This window comes from Podarcis muralis, chromosome 5 (assembly GCF_964188315.1).
Source record: "Podarcis muralis chromosome 5, rPodMur119.hap1.1, whole genome shotgun sequence".
NCBI classification, from domain to species: Eukaryota; Metazoa; Chordata; class Lepidosauria; order Squamata; family Lacertidae; genus Podarcis; species Podarcis muralis.
This window is the reverse complement of record NC_135659.1, coordinates 45,512,772-45,536,191: the sequence shown is the minus strand read 5'-3', so window position 1 is coordinate 45,536,191 and position 23,420 is coordinate 45,512,772. Positions and strand designations below refer to the sequence as shown.

Genomic DNA, 23,420 nt, shown 5'->3' with positions numbered 1-23,420 from the left:
TGGTTGTCAAACGCCTTGCGATCAAACGTTTTAGCTCCCGAACGCCGCAAACCCGGAAGTGAATGTTCTGGTTTGCGAATGTTCTTTAGAACCTGAACGTCCGACGGGGTTTCCAATTGGCTGCAGGAGCTTCCTGAAGCCAATTAGAAGCCACACTTTGGTTTCCAAACGTTTTGGGAGTCAAAACGGACTTCCAGAACGGATTCTGGTTGACTTCCAAGGTACGACTGTACATCCAACTGCAAATCATCAAAGCTTAAACTATAAAAGATCGAAGGCAAGAGTCCCCCAACCAGCCCCCTCAGCAGAAACCCTGCACAAGGACTTCCACTTGCACAATGGGGCTTTGCCCCTCTTCTCCTTGCTGGGGTCCCTCCCTCCAAGAACTTCCAGAGCAACCTGCAAAAAACAGCTGGAAGAGGAGAGGACAGACGGCGAAGAAAGAGCTATGAGCAGAGGGCGGTCATTTCCCCATCCTTTGAACCCCTGGAACTGGGTGTGGAGAGTGCAGCTGAATGGGACATAGCTGTGGGCAGACTGAGGAAGTACCAGTCACAGTGAGAGACTAGGGTGATGGTAACTTTTACAGTAACTCTTCCCGTGAGATTTTTGTGGGTAAGGTGAGAGTTTGTTTCGACCCTGGGTGAGGAGCCAGGGCTGAGAGGCAGTGTCAGAAGGAAAATGAACCAATATTGATTTCTATATACAAGTAAGTTTGTATTAATGTAACATTTTTATATATAACAATGTATTTTTGTAACATTTTGTTTAAGTTGTCTGTTGTTGCTCCAGCTTTTTGTACACCATTCAGAGGTATAAATATACAGTGGTACCTCGCAAGACAAATGCCTCGCAAGACGAATGCCTCGCAAGACGGAAAACTCGCAAGACGAAAGGGTTTTTTGTTTTTTGAGCTGCTTCGCAAGACGATTTTCCCTATGGGCTTGCTTCACAAGACGGAAACGTCTTGCAAGTTTGTTTCCTTTTTCTTAACACTGTTAATACAGTTGCGACTTGACTTCGAGGAGCAACTCATAGCACGCGGTGTGGTAGCCTTTTTTGAGGTTTTTGAAGACTTTGGTGATTTTTGAAGCTTTTCCAAAACTTTTCCGACACCGTGCTTCACAAGACGAAAAAATCGCAAGACGACAAAACTCGTGGAACGAATTAATTTCGTCTTGCGAGGCACCACTGTATTAAGTGGTATAGAAATTAAATAAACATCTTGACACAGGCGTACCACCTCATCTTCTCTTCGCAAAAACTAAGCCTTGAAAATTAGCCAGGGATAAAGATTGTGAAATTATTCAGCAATAAGAGATAACCAAAGCAAAAGCATGGCATAAGTAGCACAAGTAACCATTTCCCCAGTGCCTGCTATCAACTTATTCCACAGAATAAGCAATTACGAATCATGGAAACAGCACTGAGGACTTCATAAATTACAAATGCAGCATTCATTCATTCAATAGCAATTTCCCTAAACAACTAGAACATGAGTCTTCGGGCACACACATTTAGTATTTTAGCTCCAGCATCAAATAGGAAACTTTACCACGGCTCAGAAGATTAAGCAGGACTTCAACACAAAGCCATAATGTTCTCCTTCATCTGTCATTAATCTCATGCTCCTTTGCCATTCATAATAGTCAGCATGAATCAACAGCTCATCAAGCTTACATAGCATATTTACTCAGTAAAGCACCCTGACACATGTACATGCTGACAATGCAGTGCAGTATAAGCTAAAAGTGCCTGACTAGGTCTGGGGAGAGCAGAGTTCAAAACCTCTACTAAGCCATGATGTTCACTGGGTGACCATGAGCCACTCACTAACTTTCAGCCTAACTTACCAAACAAACCACGGGATTTTTACAAAGATGGAGAGAAGGGGGCACTTATGGACTACTCTGAGGTCACATCCACACCATCCATTTAAAGCATGTGGCTTCCCTCAAATAATCCTGGGAACTGCAGTTTGTTAAGGGTGCTGGGAATTGTAGCTCTGTGGGGAGCAAACTATAATTCCCAGGATTTTCTGGGTAAAGCCATCTGCTTTAAATAGGATGGTGTGGATGTGACTCAAATTTCTGGCTTGCTGCTACTTCACCAGATGGGTATAAAAGGAAGAAGGCAACGTTCTTCCTTTTTGGAGCCCCAGATGCACAATAAATTTCTTTTTTTTTTTTTAAAGAACTTACTGCATTAGCTGCCTAGAGTTCGATTATGTTTTACCTGGACAGCTAGTCATGCAATTTAACTATCCGTTTTTCTGCACACAATAAAAATACTGCTGTTTTTGAAAACCCAACCTGAGAAAAGGTTTACTTAGGATGATGAACACATAAAATGCCAGAAATGCAGTTCACGCACAATAATGTTCACTCCAGATCACAATAATATAAAACAACTTGTGTAAAACAACTTTAAAATTTTGTTTCCTGGAATGCAAGATAAGCCTGAAGGTAGGTTGAGCAACTGGGGAAGTAACTGATATATTTAAAAACAAAACTAAAAAACAATAAAAGCACTAAAAGCCATTTCCCCAGCATAGTTGAGAAAGTTGTCGCACACTAAGAGAAAGCTCTGTATTTCTGAAACTACTACTAGAATGAATCATCACCTGTATTGGCACTTGCTGTTAAAGAGCTTAATCATCCCTTGCCCTAAAGGATTCATCATGACCATGCAATACTAAACGGCTTTGAGTGCATAAATTTAGATTGTCAGGCTGCCTCCACACACCACCATGTCCTCTCAGCCTAAACCAATGACAGGGAGGTGTGGCCTTCCAGGGGCAGAGCGAAGGTGAGGCTGGTTCAATGTGTGTCCAGAACTCTTCCACACACACACACACACACACACACACACAGCGCCACTCCTAGAAGGGATCCGGTACCATGTGACCTATCTGGCGTTTACCCGGCAGCCAATCAAAAAGTCGCCGGCACAAGAGGCAATTTCATTCATAAACTGAAAGAGGGTGTAATCTTACACAGCGCCACGAAACTTTGAAACGGGATTTCTCTCGCACGGGACCATTTTTGCCAAAGCGAAGCGAGCCAACTGATATTCTGAGCTTCTTAAGACGGAACCGAGAAGCCCTGCGCGGCTTCGCTCCAGGCTGGGAGCCACAGAACTGCATGTAATCCTTTCGAACACAAACGCCCACGTCTCACCTAGGATATAAACTGAAATCCACTCCCTTCCTGCAGCCGGGGTCAATCCGCTGATGACACACGTCTCTCGGGAGATGCACGCAGAGCATTGCCCTCGCCATTCTGCCCATGGGGGGGAGATCAGGGCAGGCGAAACCGAGCGGGGTCGCGCCTTCATCTCCCACCCCCCACCCTGCAGAACAGGCGCAGGTTGCCCCCCCACCTCCCCCCCCAGCCAGCTGTCTTCCCGCTCGCAAGAGAGGATTTGAAAGGGGGCTGATCGCCTCCCCACGCCTGATACTCACGGCAATCTGCCTCGTCACTATTATCTGAGCAATCGTCATCCTCGTCGCATTTCCAAATGGAAGGGATGCACCGCTCATTCCGGCACTGGAACTGGTCCTCTTCGCACTCCTTGGCGGAGCCTGCAAGCGGCAAAGGGACACCCGGAGTTTAGAGGGGTGGTGGGTGCAGAGGGGTCAGCCCCCTCCCTCCCTCCATCCTGCCTTCCGGTCCCCCAGCCATCCCTTCCACAGCCCGCTTGCAAAACGGCAAGCAAGCCCGGAGCGTTCTAGGCCACGTTCTCCGCGAGAAGGCGCAGAAAAGCGCACAAAGCCCCATCTGCATACAAGGAAGCATCTCCGCCGGGAAACAATGCTCCTCCGCCCCCCACCCCACCCGGCGCGTGCCCATTTTGGGGAGGCGGCACGGATCGCGCTCGGGGACAGAAGGCAGGCATGGCTCAGGCGGGATGACAACAGCAGCAGCAGCAGCAACAACAACAAAGGGTCATTCCAAGCCAAGTGGGAGAAGGTGCGGGAGCCGCCGCTGTTTCTTCCTAAAACATAAGCCTCACCCCCCGGCAATGTTTCAAAAAGGGATGGGGGGGGGCGATGAGAGCCAAAGGTGCAGATATGGCACCTTTCCTCAGCCCAATTCCTGAAGGCACATTGTATTAGCCCAGTTGTTGGGGGGCGGGCGGTAACGACCGATGGCAAATTGCAACGGTGCTGATCGGACCACAGCTAAATAGGAAGGATGTCCTCTGGAAAAGGTGTCCCCAGGTGAGAGGTGTCTCTCCCGCCCCCCCGGCTTTGGCTTAAAGCGATTATCCCCTTGGAGCAGTTTGCACCGGGATATCCGTGGCTCTGTTTGCGCGCACATGCATCTCCGGGGTGGCCTCTGGGTCCCCCCCGCCACGCCGAGGGTCGGCCAGGAGTTTGGGGGCAGCCAGCGCGCGCCTGGCGCTCGCCCGCTCTCTCGCTACGCCGCCCGTGCCGCCCACCCACCTTTGGCGGTGTGCATCTTGACGAGCAGCAGGTGGAAGAGCAGCAGCCTGGTCAGAGCTGGCCGGCACATGGCGTCCCCTCCTCGGCGGCTATGGGCCCCTGCGCGGCTGCCTCTCGCATGCAGCCTTCGCCAGCCGAGCGCGAACTGCGGGCGGCTGCTTCCTCCTCCCGCGTGTGTGCATTTCAGCCCGAGCCAGTGACGCTCCCGACTGGGCGGGATTTCAGCGAGCGAGCCAGCCAGACCTGGGCAGGCCCGCCCGCCCGGCAGGCGGCACCACGTGGGCGGCCGGCAGGCAAGCAAGCAAGCAAGCGGGATCAGCCCTGCAGCCAGTCCCCCTCCAAGGCACCCTCTCGCCCCTCTAGGGCTGGGAAGCCTTCGGAGCCAGCAGTAGGGTGCGCGAGGCGGCAGCTGCTGGCGGTTTCCACCAATCACTCTTTCATCTTGCTCACTTCCGGCAGGATTCCTGGAGGCAACCCACCGTTGTTTCTTTACTAAGAGCGGGAGGGGGAGAGAACCAGCAGGACTTCGCCCACCGGGTGATCGGAGAAGCCACCAGCACGGAAGCTAAGCCGGATTTGGCCTGCTCGGAGCCTGGAGGGGTGACGACCTGGGAACCACGTGCACGCAGCTTGGGTTCTGCAACGGGGTGTTGCTGCTGCTCCAGAGTGAAAGTGCCAAGCGTGCTTCTCTGAGGAAGGAATGCACTGTCCTGGACCACGCCCCCCCAATGTATGAAGGCTCCCTCTGCTGATCTTAACACCCAGGAAGGTGAATTGGGCAGTGGCGTAGCGTGGGGGGTGCAGGGGGGGCCGGCCGCACCGGGCGCAACATCTGGGGTTAGGGCAAATCCACAGGTTAGGGGGCGCAAATCCACGGGTTAGGGGGCGCAAATTACTTGCCTTGCCCCGGGTGCTGACAACCCACGCTACGCCACTGGAATTGGGAATGAACTGGCAATCAATGCAATGGTTTTAACAATAAAAAATTATGCAAATTTATGCAAATACGTTCTAAAGGAAACCCCAGCCAGTAATCTGGCTGCTGTATTTTGGACCAGTTGAAGTTTCCAAATCATCTTCATGAGTAGCGCCCCCCCCCCCCAGCACATTGCAATATTCCAGTGTGGAAGTTGCCAGTGTCTGGAGTATCATCTCTATCCCAAAGGGTTCAGTGAACCAGCTGGGGCGGGAAATTGGCACTCATAGGCACCAAGGCCACCTGGGCCTCAAGTAATAATGTTGGATTCAGGAGAAACTCCAGCCTATGAACCTGCTCCTTCCAAGTCGTGTTACTACCTCCTGGACTTGAAAACTTGGAGCACATCATACTTCCGGCATTTCAGAATTCAGTTTCAAATTGTTGGCCCACATCCAGCCTCCAAACACCTGTTTAGCACCTCAGCCCCCTCTCCTGATTGAGAGGGTATAAGCTTGGGTGCCACCTGGATATTGGTGACACCTCACTCCAAAACTCCTGAGGTCGCCTTCTAGAAGCTTCAGGTAGAGGCTAAATAGAACGTAGAACAAGATGGAACCCTGTGGAACACCACAGGAAAATCCCCATGGCGTTGAACAGTGCCCCTCCATAAATTTCTGGAAACAGTCCTGAATTGAGGAGCAGAGCAGTAGCAGATGCCCCCAACCTGCACCTCCTTGAGCCACTCTGAAGGATACTGTGGTCAGTGGTATTGAAAGCTGCTGAGAGGTCTAGAACCAGCACGGCCATGCTCCCCACATCTCACTCCTGAAAAATGTTATCATTAACCAGGATGACCATTGTAGTTTTGGTGCCATGACCAGGCATGAAGCCAGACTGAAATGAATCCAGATATTCAAGCATTCCTGAAAAACCTTGTTCTAAAAAGGGACAACACTGTGAAAAGCACAAATAAATACACCATAAAACAGAACACAAAAATGACATAACCTTGTTTTTTACCTGAACCTTTTGCAAAATAGCCCCATCAGCTTACAGTTATTCTTTCTGTATTTCATTTCATGCCCAAATCTCCAACAACTAATGCTCAGGGATCCTGGGTTAGAAAACACAGACTTCAAATCTCGATTTGATTATACAGTGGTACCTCGGGTTACATACGCTTCAGGTTACATACGCTTCAGGTTACAGACTCTGCTAACCCAGAAATAGTACCTCGGGTTAAGAACTTTGCTTCAAGATGAGAACAGAAATTGTGCTCCGGCGGCCTGGCAGCAGCAGGAGGCCCCATTAGCTAAGGTGGTGCTTCAGGTCAAGAACAGTTTCTGGTTAAGAACGAACCTCCGGAATGAATTAAGTACTTAACCCGAGGTACCACTGTAGCTACCTCCCAACCAGTGGTGTCAGTCTGGCCCTAATAGGTGTGCTACAGCTAGAAGGAAGGATGAACTGTGAATCAGGTTTTAGGAGGCAGACGTATGTGGGTGCATGAGAAGGAAGCAAAACAGGAGTTATAGAGGCAGAACAGGTACACCTAATGAAGTTTATGAGAGCTGAGGGGGTGGAAGATCTGGCAAGCTTAGAAAGCAGCAGTGTTTCCTCAGTTTCATAACTGAAACCATGACATCAAACACCAAAAGATGTAATCCAGTAAAAATACAGATTAGCACATAATAGATTATTTATTTAGAGCATTTGTACCCCGCTCTTCAGCCAAAAAAAGCTCCCAGAGCAGCTTACATACTATCAAAACAAGACAGTCCCTGCCCACAGGCTTTAGATCTAAAAGAAAAATCCCATGACAAGGGACAGCGAGTATATGTAATGTTATATGTAATTATGATTTGCACTATTTGTTCATTGCACAATATTAGGATTTTTCTTTTCCCTCCCAGGCAGATACATCCCCGGGTGTAAGTTGGCTCTTGTACTAGTGCTACTGGAGAATATCAAGCAATTAACCCCCCCCCCCAAGTGACTTTATTCAAAGGCATGTTGGTACATGTATTTCATTTTGGCTGGGAATGGATGTTCTGAACCTGGAAACTTGTTGATAGAGATGTTTGATGGGAATGGTTGTTTAAAGGTTAAAGCTTTGGAACAGGAGTATCATATAAAGAAAGTGGGGGGGGGTGTTTACACCTTGATTTGACCTGGGATGTATTTATTGTGCAAGTGTACTGAGTGCTGTTGTCAATTTTGATGTGGGAAGACTGAGCGCAGAACTGCATGGTGATTGCCAAATGTGATCTTTACACAAAGAACACTCATTTTATTTAGAAGTAACTGTTGTGGAATCATCACACATGCACATATTTGTAACTGAGGAGAGGTGCACTCTGTGCATGCTCATGTCATTTATTTCTGAGGCTCAGAATTCTTAATCCTGTCTTCCAACTTCTCAAATTAAACCGTTGATTTTATTGGGTAGAATACTGTCTGCCCGTTTTTATTCTCAGTAAGCTAGCTGCCAAAGGTCTTCCCTTTAAGCTTCAAAAATGCAAGATCTGGAGGCCTGATTTTAAATTCCTCCTATGTACCTCAGGTTCATTGTATGACATTGGCTATGTTATTCTGGTACATTTTCAATCAAAGAGATAGCCATGGTTTACAGCAGAAACTGAATCCCCAGAATCCTAAAAATTTACTATGATTTACTTTGCAGGGTTGTTGTGGGGATAAAAAGACTATGGCAAACTTAAAATGCTATTACAGAAAGTAGGCTGGTGCATGGGATGGTTCAGATGATAACACCCTGTGCAGAGCCTAGATGTAGTATGGGAGCATGGATTACACTCTGCCTGCACACCTCACCCAGACAAGCCTGTCCCAGGTGACAGCCCCACACTGGATTTGCCAAGGACCTACATGTGAACTCCAATGTTTGTAGACCTGAATATCCTGGTTGTGTCCCAGACACATTTTTCTTTGATTTTTAGATTGGGATTTTTTTCATGATTCCAAACCTCCCCTTTGGCACTAGGCAGGCTGCAGATAAACTTTTAATTTTGATTATTCCATATTTATCAGTATCAGAGGCATCCCAAACTCTTCCCTGTATCCTGCTCTGCCCAAGCACATGACTCATGAAAACATGCAACTTAAAAGAGGACAGGCAAAAAGACAACTCCTGTAATTCGTACTGAAATATTGAAACTAGAGTACTGTGCAAACTGTAATTGTGCACCATAAGTGCAAATAGTGCAGTGAGTGACTAGCCAAAATCACAAAACTGCTCCATATTAAATGCCCCTCTAATAATTAAAGCAGACTCACCATACTTTTAAAAAAAAATGCTCGTATACTATCATGAAGCATGGAACAATCAAATATGCAAACAGTTTTAAAATAGCGATGCAGATTCATGAAATCACAGTTTTGGGAAGATTAATAAATAGGGGCACACTGATAAATACTTGGTTGGGGAAAAACTTACGTTCCCCTTTAAGGAATGAGCTTGACACAATGTAAGCCACTAATCAATTGTGGCGGTAGCTATTGCCTTTGATTGTAACTAGTCCATTGACAGCTTATTATGTATCAACACCAATTTATTCAAACATGTTATCTTAGTTTTCAGCATGCTGATTTAGAGCACACTTGTGGTAAATGAGCATGTGATAAATAAGCCAAAATACCTAATTTGTTCTAAGCCATTACAATCCATCAGGCCCTGCCACATTTGAAAAAGAGTGTCCAAAAATTACAATCCACACATTTCAAAATCACTTGTTCGGGAGCAAATACCAATGTAGTCGATGGAATTATGCTGGTATAATATCATTGTAAATGTGCAAAGCATACAGCCTAGAGATTACTCTTGATGGAGGTAAAGCAGCTTTAGCTGTAAGTTCCTGGCATTGTATTTATAAACCCAATTTAGCTACAATGCTTCCTTTGCCGAAAATGTGGAGAAAAATGAAGAAGGAAAAAATAAATACAGACTTTCCACAGAAACCTGGATTTAGCACCAGCCAGCTTAAAATCAATGATGATTTTACTCAGCACTCGGAAGTATATCTTTGTATAAGGCAAACCAATGAACAACAATTACAGAAAAGAGCAATACAGACTAATAAATTACAAGTCAGTCAGACACTTACAATTGATCACGCCATTCTTCATAACACAGGTAAAGCCATTTGTTTGATTACTAAATGATTTGTAACTTCTTGGAGTCTCTGGAGAGCCACTTGCTTAATTCCCTGGTGACCGTGTGCTAAAAATGCTCAGGCCCAGCAGGCACCGTTATGTTAGATTCTTCATTATGCCAATGTTCCTGAAGGGACACAGCACAAAAAACAGAGATGGGATTGCTGTGTTAATTACCATGTTAATTGAACATTTCCTTGATCTCAGAATTTAATTAGTCCTGTAGCACCTCTCATTTTGTTCTTATGACATGGTGTACAAAATTTCATGTGGAATCAGACGGAGGGATGCAAAGGACCACACAGAACCTCCACAGGTGTATCAGAGCTTCCCTTCCTAACAGTGCAGCTTGGGAAAAAACACTCTAAAAGTCCAGGTGTCCTCTAAGACAGCATTTAATGCAGCACAAGTATCTGCAGTCGAAAGAGGAAACTGCATAAATTCAAGTGTGTACATGGAAGTATTTTGGCACAGGAATATCTGGATCACACCCATACAGATGAAAAAGGATTGCAGAATATCATTTGGGTAACAGCTCTCGACCATCTTAATAGCTCTCCACAGGTCAATTCATACAGCAGGTTTCGCCACCCGCCTCTCCAGCAAAGATGTTCATGCCTCACATTTTTCTCTGAATTTCAATTATTTTATGTTGATGCATTCTCTGAGTAACTGACATGCTGGCAGACATTGTATGAATAACAAAGGTTAAATTTACAAGAGGTAGCTGTGGGGAGATTTTGCTCCTCGATATAGTATCCCACTTTTACCCCATATGCATGATGAGCAAACGCAAAATTCACACCATGTTTCTTAATTCAGAAGGCAATGCAAATCTGTATTGGGCTTTTTCATGAGGTTAAATGGAAAGCGAAACCACTTGTGGATAGCAGCAAAAAAGCTCTCTGCTGTTGGGATGGAAGAAGTACGGGTATGAATCCCGTTTAATGACATTGCATCACAGGAAAACAATGCACAGAGACCACTCCGTGGTGTGGGTTGAGGCTGCTCTGTCACCTTTGGTGTGACAATGGAGGTCAATGTGTTTACACAATCTTAGTATGACAATTGATTCAGTTGTATCGGTGTCGCTGAGTTGGGTGAATGTGGCAGATTTCATTCAAAGACATTTCAAGGAGTTGTGGTGTGTGGACTCCCCTGAAGCAGACTGCTCTGCGTGCCACCTGTACCGTTGAAAGGGGTCAGACACTGACATACCGTAAATCTTCCAGCATTGCAGTGGCAGTAGTAGAAGGTGGGCTTTGGTCTGCATCACATTTGGGGTCTTTTGGATTCTCTTGCAGGCGTAAAGTACAGAAACATCAGCGAATAGAAAATCCCTATTCGTATGCTTGTTCAGTATTGATATTAACTGGTAATATTCAAATAGGGTTTCCAGGGTAGGGTACAGCTCTTCAAATACTGGCTTGCCTGAATGTGACACAAGGTGAAATTGCAATGCTAAACACCCTCCAAAACTGGCGGCACATAATTCCTCTTCTCACACAGAAAAGTAAATGAACATAGAAGCGCATGTCAGGATGGCAAATTAAACATATTTGAAGGGAGGCTTCGCTGAAAAATAAACACTCAAAAGTCCAATTTTTGAACGCAGAGAGTTTTTGCACGCTCACTTCTTGGTTTATTGGATGGATTAATAATCTTTGCATTATTAAGCCTTCGCTGACCCAAGACTACCAGTCACTGATCTGCATGAAAAATGAATATGCAGTGTGTTACACAGAAGCCCTAACAGTCACATTACCTAGAGGGAAAATGAGGAATAAAGAACAAAAGCCCACAAGACTCTGCTTTTTTTTTTTAAACCACCTTAAAATTCATATCCACAGGCTAACTCATAAATACTAATATTTGTCTAGGCAACAAATGAAAATGCTGTGTCTAATTATTTCCCAAGCACCTATACATAGCCGTTAATCAGTAATAAGTCAAGAAATAATTGCCCTGAGCTAATGATGGGGTATAGGTGTGCTTTTTTCAACTTACTGTGTGCAATAGAGCTTCATGGATATGGTAACAGCTCCCAGAGAGGGAGCCACAAGTCTGTTGCAGCAAACATGAGAATTTCTTTTAGTACCAAAAAGACTTAACACGTTTATTGTAGCATACTTATTAGTTATGCATTCTATTTTTATTACAGTGGTACCTCGGGTTACATATGCTTCAGGTTACATACGCTTCAGGTTACAGACTCCGCTAACCCAGAAATAGTACCTCGGGTTAAGAACTTTGCTTCAGGATGAGAACAGAAATCGTGTTCCGGCGGCGCGGCAGCAGCAGGAGGCCCCATTAGCTAAAGTGGTCTTCAGGTTAAGAACAGTTTCAGGTTAAGAATGGACCTCCAGAACGAATTAAGTACTTAACCCGAGGTACCACTGTATACAGTTAGTTTTTCTATATTATATGGTTATAATTATATATAACATTATATATCCTATTGCATATATATCATATATAACAATATAATTATTTTGTTAGCATTTTGAGGTGTCACTCTGTTGTGTTTGTGAACACAGCAGTAAGTTTTATGCTGACCTGTGCTCCTGAAGTACCTTCAAGGATATATATCCACTACTCCTGCTAATTTCCTAACACAGCCTATAATAGTGGCAACAGCTTTAGGAAATGCAAGGTTCTTGGTATTGAGTCCAGTGAAGTGACAAGTAACTGCCCCATCAGCATAAGGATTTATGCTTACACAATGGGAATTTTTCCCCACTCTCCCCCATGGCCTAACTCTGTTTTAGGAGTTCCCTCAGATCATTGCACTGGTGGGATGGTTACTTAGCACTATATTTAGTTTCCACCCCCCGTTGTGCAATGGATGGGGTTCAGTGTCAGTTTTGAATGTGAGAAACCCAGATGCAAATCCTTCCTCAGCTATGAAACTCCTAGGGTAGCTTTGAGTCTGCCACTGTCTCTCACAGTGATCTCAAAGAATAGTAAGACTGATGCGATCGACTTTACCATACCTCTGAGTAGGCTTGGTCAGAACTGCTCTGCAAGGCTGCAGTTTATGTAAAGTAAATAAGCATAGGCTTTCACTGAGCAATGATGCTCTGAAGAAGGGCTGGATAAATGTAAATAACTCCATTCCATTCATGCTGAATCAATATATACATTTCAGTGCAATGTACAACTGTGAGGCTGCAAGCCTATGCACACTTACCTGGGAGCATTGAACATAGTGAATAAAGCATTGTGCTGTTAAACATGTATTTTAAAGCTCCCATTGAGGATAAGAATGGTAAGTTCAAAGACGGAGCAGCTTTATTGCTATAAGCATCCATTTTTTTCCTTGTACATCTCCTCCCCCCATGCAATTCAATTTATAAACAAAGGATTATGTCTTATTTATGACTTGCTAAAAGAAAGCTTGCTGCAGTTGCTGAAGGGCTCTGAGATCAACCAAGATGATATACAAGTATGAAGGCAACACCATTTCTTAATGTGGAGAAAACATGCAGAGAGCAAATCCAGGTTATTTTTACCAGAAGTAAGAGGTGAGGATACCATCTATTTTGCATAGTGATTTGTATATCACCTTCAAACCAACTTGAGAATCAAGATGATCCAAGATGCTTTCAGTTTGCAGTCTTTCAGTCAACATACAAAGGTCGCCACCAGGTAGTCAGTATTTTGTGGAAGAGATTCTAGCACAATGTACCTACGCAAATGTTAGTTTGCATAATTAAAGCACTCTGGTGCAAAAAAAGAAGAAGAGGACTTTTTACAACTGGGAAGGTGATGGGGAAATGCCCTCAGGGGAAGTGGTTGAGGTGTTGGACTAATATTTAGATATGGTGATGGGTTGGATGCAAGCTGAATCCTGAAAAGACAGAGGTGTTATATGTCCCAGGTTCTCATATCCAGGAGGTGGGTGGGTGGCCTGCCCTGGATGGGGTTGCACACCCCTGGAAGGAGCAGGTTTGTAGTTTAGGAGTCTCCTGGATTCAATGCTGTCACTAGAGACTCATATGGCCTCAGTGGCTAGGAATGCCCCTTTTCAGCTCTGGCTGATTTGCCAGCTCTGTCCCCTTTTGGATAGAGATGACTTGGCTTTTGACACATGAGATGTATACTTTTAGCACCCACCTTATTCCTATAACTGGAAGTTGTTTAAAACTGTTTTTAATATTGTGCTGTAATGTTGTGTTTCAGTGATGGAAGCTGCCTCGGGAGCTTAGGGTAAAGGGCAGGTAATAAATTTTATAACAACAACAATAGGAAAAACAATTGATTAATGGGGAGGCATATAACCACCACACACAAGTAAACCAGGACGAATGTTCATTGTCATATATCCTTTCCACAAACAAATCAGAACAAATGCTCAATACGGACCATGTAAACCTCCGTGTAAATTTTAAGCAAGCAAAACAGGAGTGGGCATGATCAAAAACAAGTTTATCTGGAGGAGCTCAGAGGAGTTCATGTACCTGTACGGTTGCCAAATCTCAGAAAAACCACCTCTGTTTCCTGAGTAGGGCTTGCTGGGAGAGCCTTGTCACAGAGGCTGCAGGGAAAATGACAGGAGGTCCAGGGTGGAGGCACCTCTACGCACAGAGAAGTCCGCTTTTTTGATGAGTCTGAAGGCAAAGCCCAACTCAGCAAGTTTTGGAAGAGCTGAGAGTATAGCCCCCACAAAACCTGTCTGTTCATCTAAGACATACGCAGCTTTGAAAATAAAAGCCAAAGGGGAAAACAGCCTTGTCCCTTTGCTTGTCTAGAAATTGCCACCCCTCACCCCCCTCCCAATCCAAGCACACTTTCATTGCTTTGGTTTTTCTGGCATTGTTTTCGTATTTCTATATCACCTTGCTTGGTCCCAGGCTCCCAGTGGCCCTGCAAGTTCATTAAAAGATGTACTGAATTATAGATAAGACATATCCACAAGTTTGTACATACCATTATGCAACTACCAACTCTATGATGGCATAATGATTTTTACAGTTCCAGCAGCCTAACATCCCAACTATAAGCCTCACATCTGTTAAGCAGCCCATTGCAAGCATTCTCCTGTGTGAGCAATTTGAGCCATGATACTTTAAAAAAAAAAAGGAACCCCTGAAAGAATGTAGTTTCAAATCTTTATGAAAATTTAAATAGCATATCTGGCACCCTTATAAAATTTTCAGAAGTCATCGCTGTCAGTGTGCTTTAAATCACAGTCGCATCGTTCCCCTTACAGTCAGCGTTGCCAGGAAATCATCTAGCTTCAAAGCGATCACAGAAAGCAAAAGGGGCTTTCTAAGAACTGGCTATCAGAGTGTGCCTCTGAAGCAATGCAGCATATCTTTCAAACACAGAGAGATCCAGCCACGAAGGAATGCAGATCTCCTCAAAAACTACCCTGAAAATAAGCTGCATTCCTTTTTGCTCTATCAGAGTTGCAGTACTTGTGGAAAGGCTCATGAAGAATCTGGGGGGAAAAGATTGCAACCACAGAATTTCATCTAAGGTACACCGTACTCAGAGGAGACCCACTAAAATAAATGGACTTACACACACACACACAAAGTGCCCGGGATTGAACCTGTTGACTTCTATATTCCAGGGTTGTGCTCTACCAAAGAGCTGTAGTCCTTGTTCAACATATTTCCTATCCAGTCTAGAACAAACTAAAATGCTAATATCAAACTAGGCTAATATTTATCTACACAAGTCTACTGCTTTTCAGCAGAAGCAAACATTTGCAACAGTCATTTCAATTAGCTTACAAACAGGAAGGTCTTGCTGACAGAATTTCAGAAGCTCAGCTCCCACCGGAGTCACTGTAGTATCTACTTCTGCCTCAAGAATACGGAGCACAACATTTATGAGACCAGATGCCCTAGGAGAATTTTCTGCTTAATATTGCAGCGTGCTTTATACCTGAGCCTAACCAACTTTTCTCAGCCCAGCAATTCTGAGGGGGAAAGGCATTTGCTTTGCTCCCGTTTGTTCAAATCCCATCTCAATAACATGGAGCTTGCAAAGCGTAGGGACTCAAGGGACGTGTGATCCCTTCACCTCTTATCAAATTACCCGAAAGAGGGAGGCACTGAGGGAAGGAACGTCCAGATAAATCTTAACCCGAGGGGGGGATTGATTGGGGAAGGGCCTGACCGTTGTTGCAGAAAACAATAAAGGACAATTGGCTGTACAATATCAGCAGCTCACTTCTTGTAAGCATTTGCAGTCAGCGAACTTTATGAGGTGAAAAGAAAGGTAGTTCTTGAAAAGTGAGTGCCTCAAGCTCTGAGGAAGGAACAAATGTCAACCGAGTTGGTATTATACACTGTGTTCTCATTAAGGTGTGGGCAATAAAACAATACATGTGTGAGCTGGTGAATGCCTCAGAAATCTCTCTCTCTTTCTCTCTCTGAACAGATATCCAAGGGCTCATGCCAAGATGCAGGTTAATAATTTCAGAGCAGCACTCTTGATGCATGAAGTTTGTTTGGTGACATCCATTGTGGAAGTAATGTCAATCAAGTTTCCCTAGCAGCAAAGAAGCTCTCTGAGGTTGGATATGAAAGCCCTAAAACCACGGTGGGATTGAAAAGCTGCCACATACCATGAAGAAAGCTGTTTTCTGAGTTACAAGTCAGTATGCTGCCCAATAGGGTCCGGGCAATAGACTACCGTAATCTTTTCAGTCTCTTTTTAATATATTGCCTTAAATAGCAACATAAAGAAATAAAAGGAATAAAAATGAAGGTCTACTCTAGACCAAGAGTTTATTTTGTTGTAGGTACCATTGCAAAGAACCCACCTGGCCTGTAAGCTTTAAGGAGCCAAAGCTGTGGGAAACCATCTAATGAGAGAAGAACATAAGGCTTGTTTGAAAGTTACACTGAACATATAACAGTACAAACTGCCTTTGCACATACACAAGAACTTGTATGAAAGAGTGTACACATGTTGCTTTACACAGCTGAATTACTGTGTACACATGTACACAGAGTGTACATTCACTGAAAGTTACATATGGATAACAATAGGAGCATACAGCTCAACTATTTACACATCCAGGTGTGCAGATGTAACATACTCGTTAAGATGTAACATATGACCACCCATTCAGTTTTGCAGAACACCTGTATGCAGATGAGAAATTCCATAATCTCCCATTAAAAAGAATGAGCCTTTTCAGTGGTGGCTCCCCATTTGTGGAATGCTCTCCTCAGGAAGGCTCACCTGGCACCATCGTTATCTATCTTTAGGCACCAGGCAAAAAAATTCCTCTATTACCAGGCTTCTGGCCTCTAACTATCTGTGCCTTTTAGAAGCAGGTAACAAGTTTTTAATGTCCCACCCCCCCTTGTTTTAATGTATCAATGGGGGTTTGGTTGGTTGTTTGGTTGTAAATCAATCTGAGAGTTGCTTTGGGCAACATAAAGCCACTAACAAATTAAATAAGTAATAAAAAATGATACTAAAGAAAATACCTGCTCTGCACAAAATAATATTTTTGAGGCACTTACTGTTTTCCATTCCACTTGATTTATGCTCTGGTTCTATGCAAAGCACTCCCCCTAGAACACTCTTCTGTTGTTTTTTTTAAAAGGGTTATTTTATTATGCAATTCAGCAACCATTGGAGAAATCTAAAACCTTTGGCTTGCCATCTGACTTGCCGTTTCTCCTAGAATTACATTCAGGCAGCGCTCCAGTGACGGGCCATAGCTCAGTTGGAGCAGCGCATACTGTGGATGCACAACACAGATGAATTTGGATAAGTGAGGATCAAATAATGAGGTTTGTTGTATCACATTCCAAGTCACAGAACAAACAACTGAAGGTATACAGTTCAGACAAATAAACCCCCGAGACGCGAGTTCTGTGCATATTATATGGCTCTCATATTGGGTTTTTCACCTATGCACAAAGTGTACATATGCAAAGTCATATCACCTTCTCCCCAACTGAGAATGCTGACTTGTTAGCAGGGTGTCAAGTTATAAATTATGCTAATTGCATTCTACTTTGCTTGATGAAGCTTTTCCACAGGTTTCTTAATTCCACTTTCAATGTAACCTTTTCCATTTCATTTTTCCCCTTGCATGGAAAGCGCTGTTATTTCTGAATATTCTTTCGCAAGGTGTTTTTTTTTGGGGGGGGGGCTGTGTATGTGTCGTTTTATTTCTTGAGTTATGCATGTTCACATGCAGGTGAGTCACGTGTAGGGTTGCCTTAATTGTAGGGGTAAATATCCAGGTAAACAAAGTTGTTGAGCTTTTTTTTTTTTTGGCAATTGCCTGCTCTCCCCTCCACTACCAAGCCCAAAAGAGAGCCTGAAACACAGCCTGAACTGCTCAAGCACACACATTCCTCTCCCCCCAAAATGGGCATTTGCTTACAATTGTAAAAATCTCCCTGGAGAGACGTGTAGACCCCCCAAAAAAGAGGGCATGTCCAGGATTTTAATGACATATGGCAACTCTAAAGCAGGGTATTGTGACACAATGGAGGCTACTGGTGACTGTAGATAAGCTCCTATCCAACTAGTAGATAATGCAACTCAATGTCCAGTGTCTCTTATTAAAGTGCATCGGAACATACACACATACTGAAAGTACTAGTAATTAACCACTTACCCCAAAGATTAAACTGCAGAAGATAATGTCTTTACAGGCCTTTTGTTAATTGTCCAGTGTTTTTTATAAAGCCATAACCATTTTCTCTGTTTCTTATGTTCAGATGTTCAGACAGGCATGGGTCTAGTCAGTGGCAGTGGTGGTTGTGTCAGAGAGATAGTAAGAGGTTGCCACACTGCTGTGACAGTGCTCCTCCAACTCCCCTTGCCTCTGATGCTGTCATGCGATGCCCGTAGCCATGGATGTGGCAGTAACAACCCTTGCTTGCCTGGATGAAGTAGGATGTGTGTAGAAACCTTTGGTTTTGGGTGGCTGAAACCCACCCACTTTTGTCTTTGGCTCTGTTCCTCACTGGCATGTGTACTCTGGATTGAAAAAGGTTCCCCAGCCCTGAACTAGAGTGATGCAATTTCATATTTGGCTATTTCATTGTTTTACAGTTCCCTTGTAGCTATTTCTCCTGCTGTTTCCTTGATAGTTGGGTGCCTGTTTAAAGATGGGTAGAGAGTAAGGCTAATAACTAAATAAACATGGGTATCAGATTGAATGTACTTGAAATGATATGGTTGGCTTTCACTGGGCTCTAGAGAACAATAAAAGAAGATGAAACTTTACACGCACTCCTGTGGGTTCAATTTGTGCAGCCAACATAGACTGGTAATCTGAATAGGGCAACTGCTTACGTTACATCATATTATGAATGCATTCCAACAATTATGTAGGAGTAGGTACCATAAAACGCAACGGGATTGATTTTAAAGGAACTATGCACAGAATCAGGCCAGAGTCGGTGTTTTTACATATTGCATTTGCAAAGGGAAAATGTGAAATCAAGAGTAGCTCTTCCTAATTGCTTTTAGCGGCCTACGTAGCAAGTGATTGCAGATTACCCATTTGCTTTATTTTGCTTTCTCTCCAATTTAATGCTGGTCTAGGTCACATTTATGTAGCATGGCCATGATTGGAAACTTCATTGTATTAAATTAGAAGCTGTATTTCCATATTATCTTTGACATTCAAGATGCTCCGCTATTGATATTTTTCCATGGCTAATTAAACATTGAGTTGAGTATTAGCTCATGTCTTGCCCTCTTTTTGCAGAGGTGAGGGTGAGCTAAACCTCTCCCCCTGTGATCTAAGAAGTTTGAGCTGAGTAATTAATTGCAGAAATCTGCTCTGCTGGATGTACTGTCCTTTTGATGCATATTCCCAGGGTGATATTTAATATTGCATTGTGTCTCTGTAAAGTTACAGGATCTTCATTGATTTTTTTGTTCTCAGGGGAAATAAGCCACATTTATACAAGACAAAGGACTACGTCAACAAACTGCAGATTTGTGTAGCAGAACAAAGTATATTTGTTTACACTGTACAGATGTGAACATGAGTGTGTATTGTGTGGGCCCAGAATGCACATGTACAATCAATGATGAAAGTTTACAGCAGGGGTAGAGAGCATAGTGTCCTCCAGAAATTGTTGGGAGAACAGCTCCCATCATCTCTGACAATTGGCCATCCTGGCTGCGATTGATAGGAACTGTAGTACAACAGGAAATGGAGGATACCATGCTGAATGACTGGTGTACAGAATAACTGTATTGTCAGTAGTGTGAACATAGATGACAGATTAGGAATTAAGCTTGGCTGAAATTAGAAACTGCCTTTTGGACATGTAATATTCTGTCTATTTCAAAACCTGGAAATATCCAAAACATGGGTTGTTATTTTGTTTACAACACCCAGTAATTTGCTAAATCTTCTATGTGCAGAGAAAAATGTGGCAACACATGGACCGTGTGGTTAAAGACTGAAGGTTTCTCTGCACAGGGAGATTTGGTTTTCCATGCTCATGACTCAAATCAAAGTCAAAAACAGTGTGTGTCGTTCCCTGTTCATAAATTGCACAAATAAATTTTCATATGGGTTACAAAATATATAAATAAATCCAAACAACTTTATAATATTTCACACACATGTAGTTTAGCCTTAATCTGGCTCAGCCAGAGTTGGAAGTGGTAAAATGTTAAAAAAAAACTATTCTCCCAGAAGAGGAGGAAAATTAACCGCTGCTCCAGGAATAATTTTTTGAAGACTAGCTGCTGTTCGAATAAATAAATATCAAATCCATCCACCCTTATTTACTTTATAAGAATTAAATGCCAGACAGAACAATGTTACCATTTAATTGGGACGGATCTGAAAGGTGGAGGATCTGAAATGTCCAAAATCCTGCCAATTACAAGAGGAGGGTGGAGCAGTGGCCTTAGCCCTATATACCTGAAGGAGCATCTTCACTCCCATCCTTCAGCCCGGACACTGAGATCCAGCACGGAGGGCTTTTTGGTGGTTCCCTCGCTGCGAGAAGTGAAGCTACAGGGAACCAAGCAGAGCACCTTCTCGGTAGTGACATCCGCCCTGTGGAATACTCTCCCATCAGATGTCAAGGAAATGAGTAACTATATAACCTTTAGAAGACATTTGAAGGCAGCCCTTTATAGGGAAGCTTTTTAATGTTTAATTTTTTAATTTGTTTTATATATGTTGGAAGCAGCCCAGAGTGGCTGGGGCAACTCAGATGGGCATGGTACAAATAATAATTATTATTATTACTGTATTCCCTTTTATTTTCTGGGCATTTTAAAAGAACAAATTTTCCATTGTTTTTAATGTTGAGGGTTGACATATTTTCCCATCTATTTTAAAGTGAGGGAAGATTTTTGTATCAGGGTATCTCTGGATCTTTCATGTGGTCTGCTCCATGCATTGCATACTCTAGAATTTCTCCACATGTGATGGGTAGGTAGGCAGTGAATCAATGCAGGCTATGTATGGCTCAGTGACTCCAGTATGAAATATTCAGTGAAATAACCTGCTATTATATTTTACTATGTAAATGAAAACAACAACTGAATTCCTCAGAACAACGAGCTGCTAGTGAAAAGTTTGAGCGATCCCTGGCATGTAATGATAGGTTATTACTGTGCTCACAGACAGCACTACTAGACACCTCCTGGGTTTTGTATCAATATGTTATTGGTGAGATTGCCAGGCTGATAATTTTCTTGTTAAACAAGTTTTACATCTTCACTGTGCCCAAAGAAGCATGGAATGTCTGCCACTAGGACTGGGGGTGGGCGATATGTTGATACTTTGTTCTTGACCCATATTAGCGTGATAAAGGTTTCATAGTTTTTCACCCTGAGAATGCACTGCCCAGCTGGCCTTGCAGACCCAGGAGGCAGGAAGCAGTACTTTACTGCAAAGTAAATGGCCATTTCCTGCCTGCCGGATCTGCAAGGCATAAGGACTCCCTTGGTAGGTGGTACCCTCTCCTTCCTTGGAGGTTTTTAAGCAGAGGTTGGATGGCCATCTGTAACCTAGTTTTCAGGTGACAAGTGATACCTAGATTGTCTACCTGACTTTCTAACACTGATCTACACCAGTTCCCAATTTGTTACAGGGCCAAGTTCAAGGTGTTACTATGGGTGTATAAAACCCTTAACGCATGGGTAGGCAAACTAAGGCACGGGGGCAAGATCCAGACCAATCGCCTTCTCAGTCCGGCCTGCGGATGGTCCAGGAATCAGCATGTTTTTACATGAGTAGAATGTGCCCTTTTATTTAAAATGCATCTCTGGGTTATTTGTGGGGCATAGGAATTCGTTCATTTCCCCTCCCCCCCCCCAAAAAAAAATATTACGGCCCCCCACAAGGTCTGAGGGACAGTGAACCGGCCCCCTGCTGAAAAGGTTTGCTGACCCCTGCCTTAACAGAACAGTAATATATTCTCCAGAAATCTTTTAATGGTTTAGTTAAGCATGCTATCACTGAGTAAATTTTCATTTAATTATACATATCAAATTTAGACCCCCCCCCCGATATTTTCCCAGATTATTATAAGTTCCAGCCTTATTTCAGACATCGTGCTATATAGAGATATCACAATGTTTAGCTGGTGATAAAGCATGATATTGAAAACCAGATATTGCCCAGCTCTATCTGCCACACTCCTTTGTTTGAAAACAGTGGAAAAATGACAGGCTCTTTAGTTGAGCATCAATCAGTAATGAATACTGCCTAATTAATACATTTTCTTTGCCATGTCCCATTCTTTGATAACTGGGTTCAGTGGAATTAAATTCTGAAGTTCTCTAATTTGACTTCAGTGTCATATCAACCAAGGAACTGATATCCACATAATCGAGTTTAACTTCCAACAGTATGGTAGCAGAAAAGATGTGTAATATTAATAGGGGTGGTAAAAAGGAAGAAGACTATCAAAAACGAATCACCAAATGATATCATAAAGTGCCCACTCCCAAATGCATAGCTTTAAAAGGCTTATAATTTTGTGTATTATAATACATGATGTCTACAGTTTGCTTATTTCTCTCCCCCAAATGCACTCCATCCAAGAAAAGGGAACGAGGCTTTATGACCAATTCTTTTCCCAGACTGCCACATAGCAGAAGGTTGTAAGACATATATTTACGCATATTTAAAGCCAGCAAATAAAAGAAATGTGAGAGTTCAACACGTATATGAAATATTAAAAAGCATTAATGTGAAAAATGACCCACTATAGACCCACAGAGATTTCTAAATAATGTACCCCATCAAAGTGGTTTTGAAGAAGGCGCTGGTACACCATACATTAAAAACCCATTCAGTGCACATTTAAAGTACATTGCCCCCTCCCACAAACCAGGATGCTAGGATCTGTAGGTTCTCCCTCACAGAGCTACTTCCAGCATTCTTTGCAGGAAGTCACGTACTCCAAATGTGCATTGAATGTGCTTTGAATGTATGGTGTGCATTTCTGCCTTTTGCCAACAACTTGCCACTACCTGGTGAGAGAGCACAAACATATGACTTTAATAAAACTGTACTGAGAACATAATGCATTAACTATGCTAATTATGCTCACAAAAAGGAACCACGCTTGATTCTAGATAACAGCATATTGCCCAGGAAATATTATGTCAAGTTTTTAATTGCAGTTATGGATGGCTCGAGCATAATAATCCACCATGCAAAAGATGCTATTGTGTGGCAGATTTAGTAGAGGAAAGTACAAAAGAAAAAGATTTGTCTTACACTCAGTTCCTCCCCAAAAGGATAGACGAGACCTATGCTTCAATCCACAAATTTGTGTGTGCCGCCAGACTGAATCCCTTTCTCCCACCATCACCACCTACTTCCATTACTCACAATATTGAGGCCAAATCCTTAAGACACTCATTCATTTTCGGGGTGAGGCCTGAGCTCTAATATATTCTGCC

At 43.4% G+C, this 23,420-nt stretch overlaps 1 protein-coding gene across 2 annotated transcripts in view; it reads right to left on the bottom strand.

The window, feature by feature from the left end:
• The window catches only part of LRP8 (LDL receptor related protein 8), a 197,827-nt gene extending 193,163 nt beyond the window's left edge, over nt 1–4,664 (bottom strand). For both annotated transcript variants that reach the window (XM_028733444.2, XM_028733445.2), the window contains exons 1-2: nt 4,448–4,664; nt 3,464–3,583 (exon numbers count right to left, since the gene is read on the bottom strand). In XM_028733444.2, the coding sequence (XP_028589277.2) occupies nt 3,464–3,583; nt 4,448–4,517 (190 nt within the window). In that variant the 5' untranslated portion in view covers nt 4,518–4,664. The remainder of the gene's footprint in view (nt 1–3,463; nt 3,584–4,447) is intronic.
• Between the last annotated feature and the right edge of the window lie 18,756 nt (nt 4,665–23,420).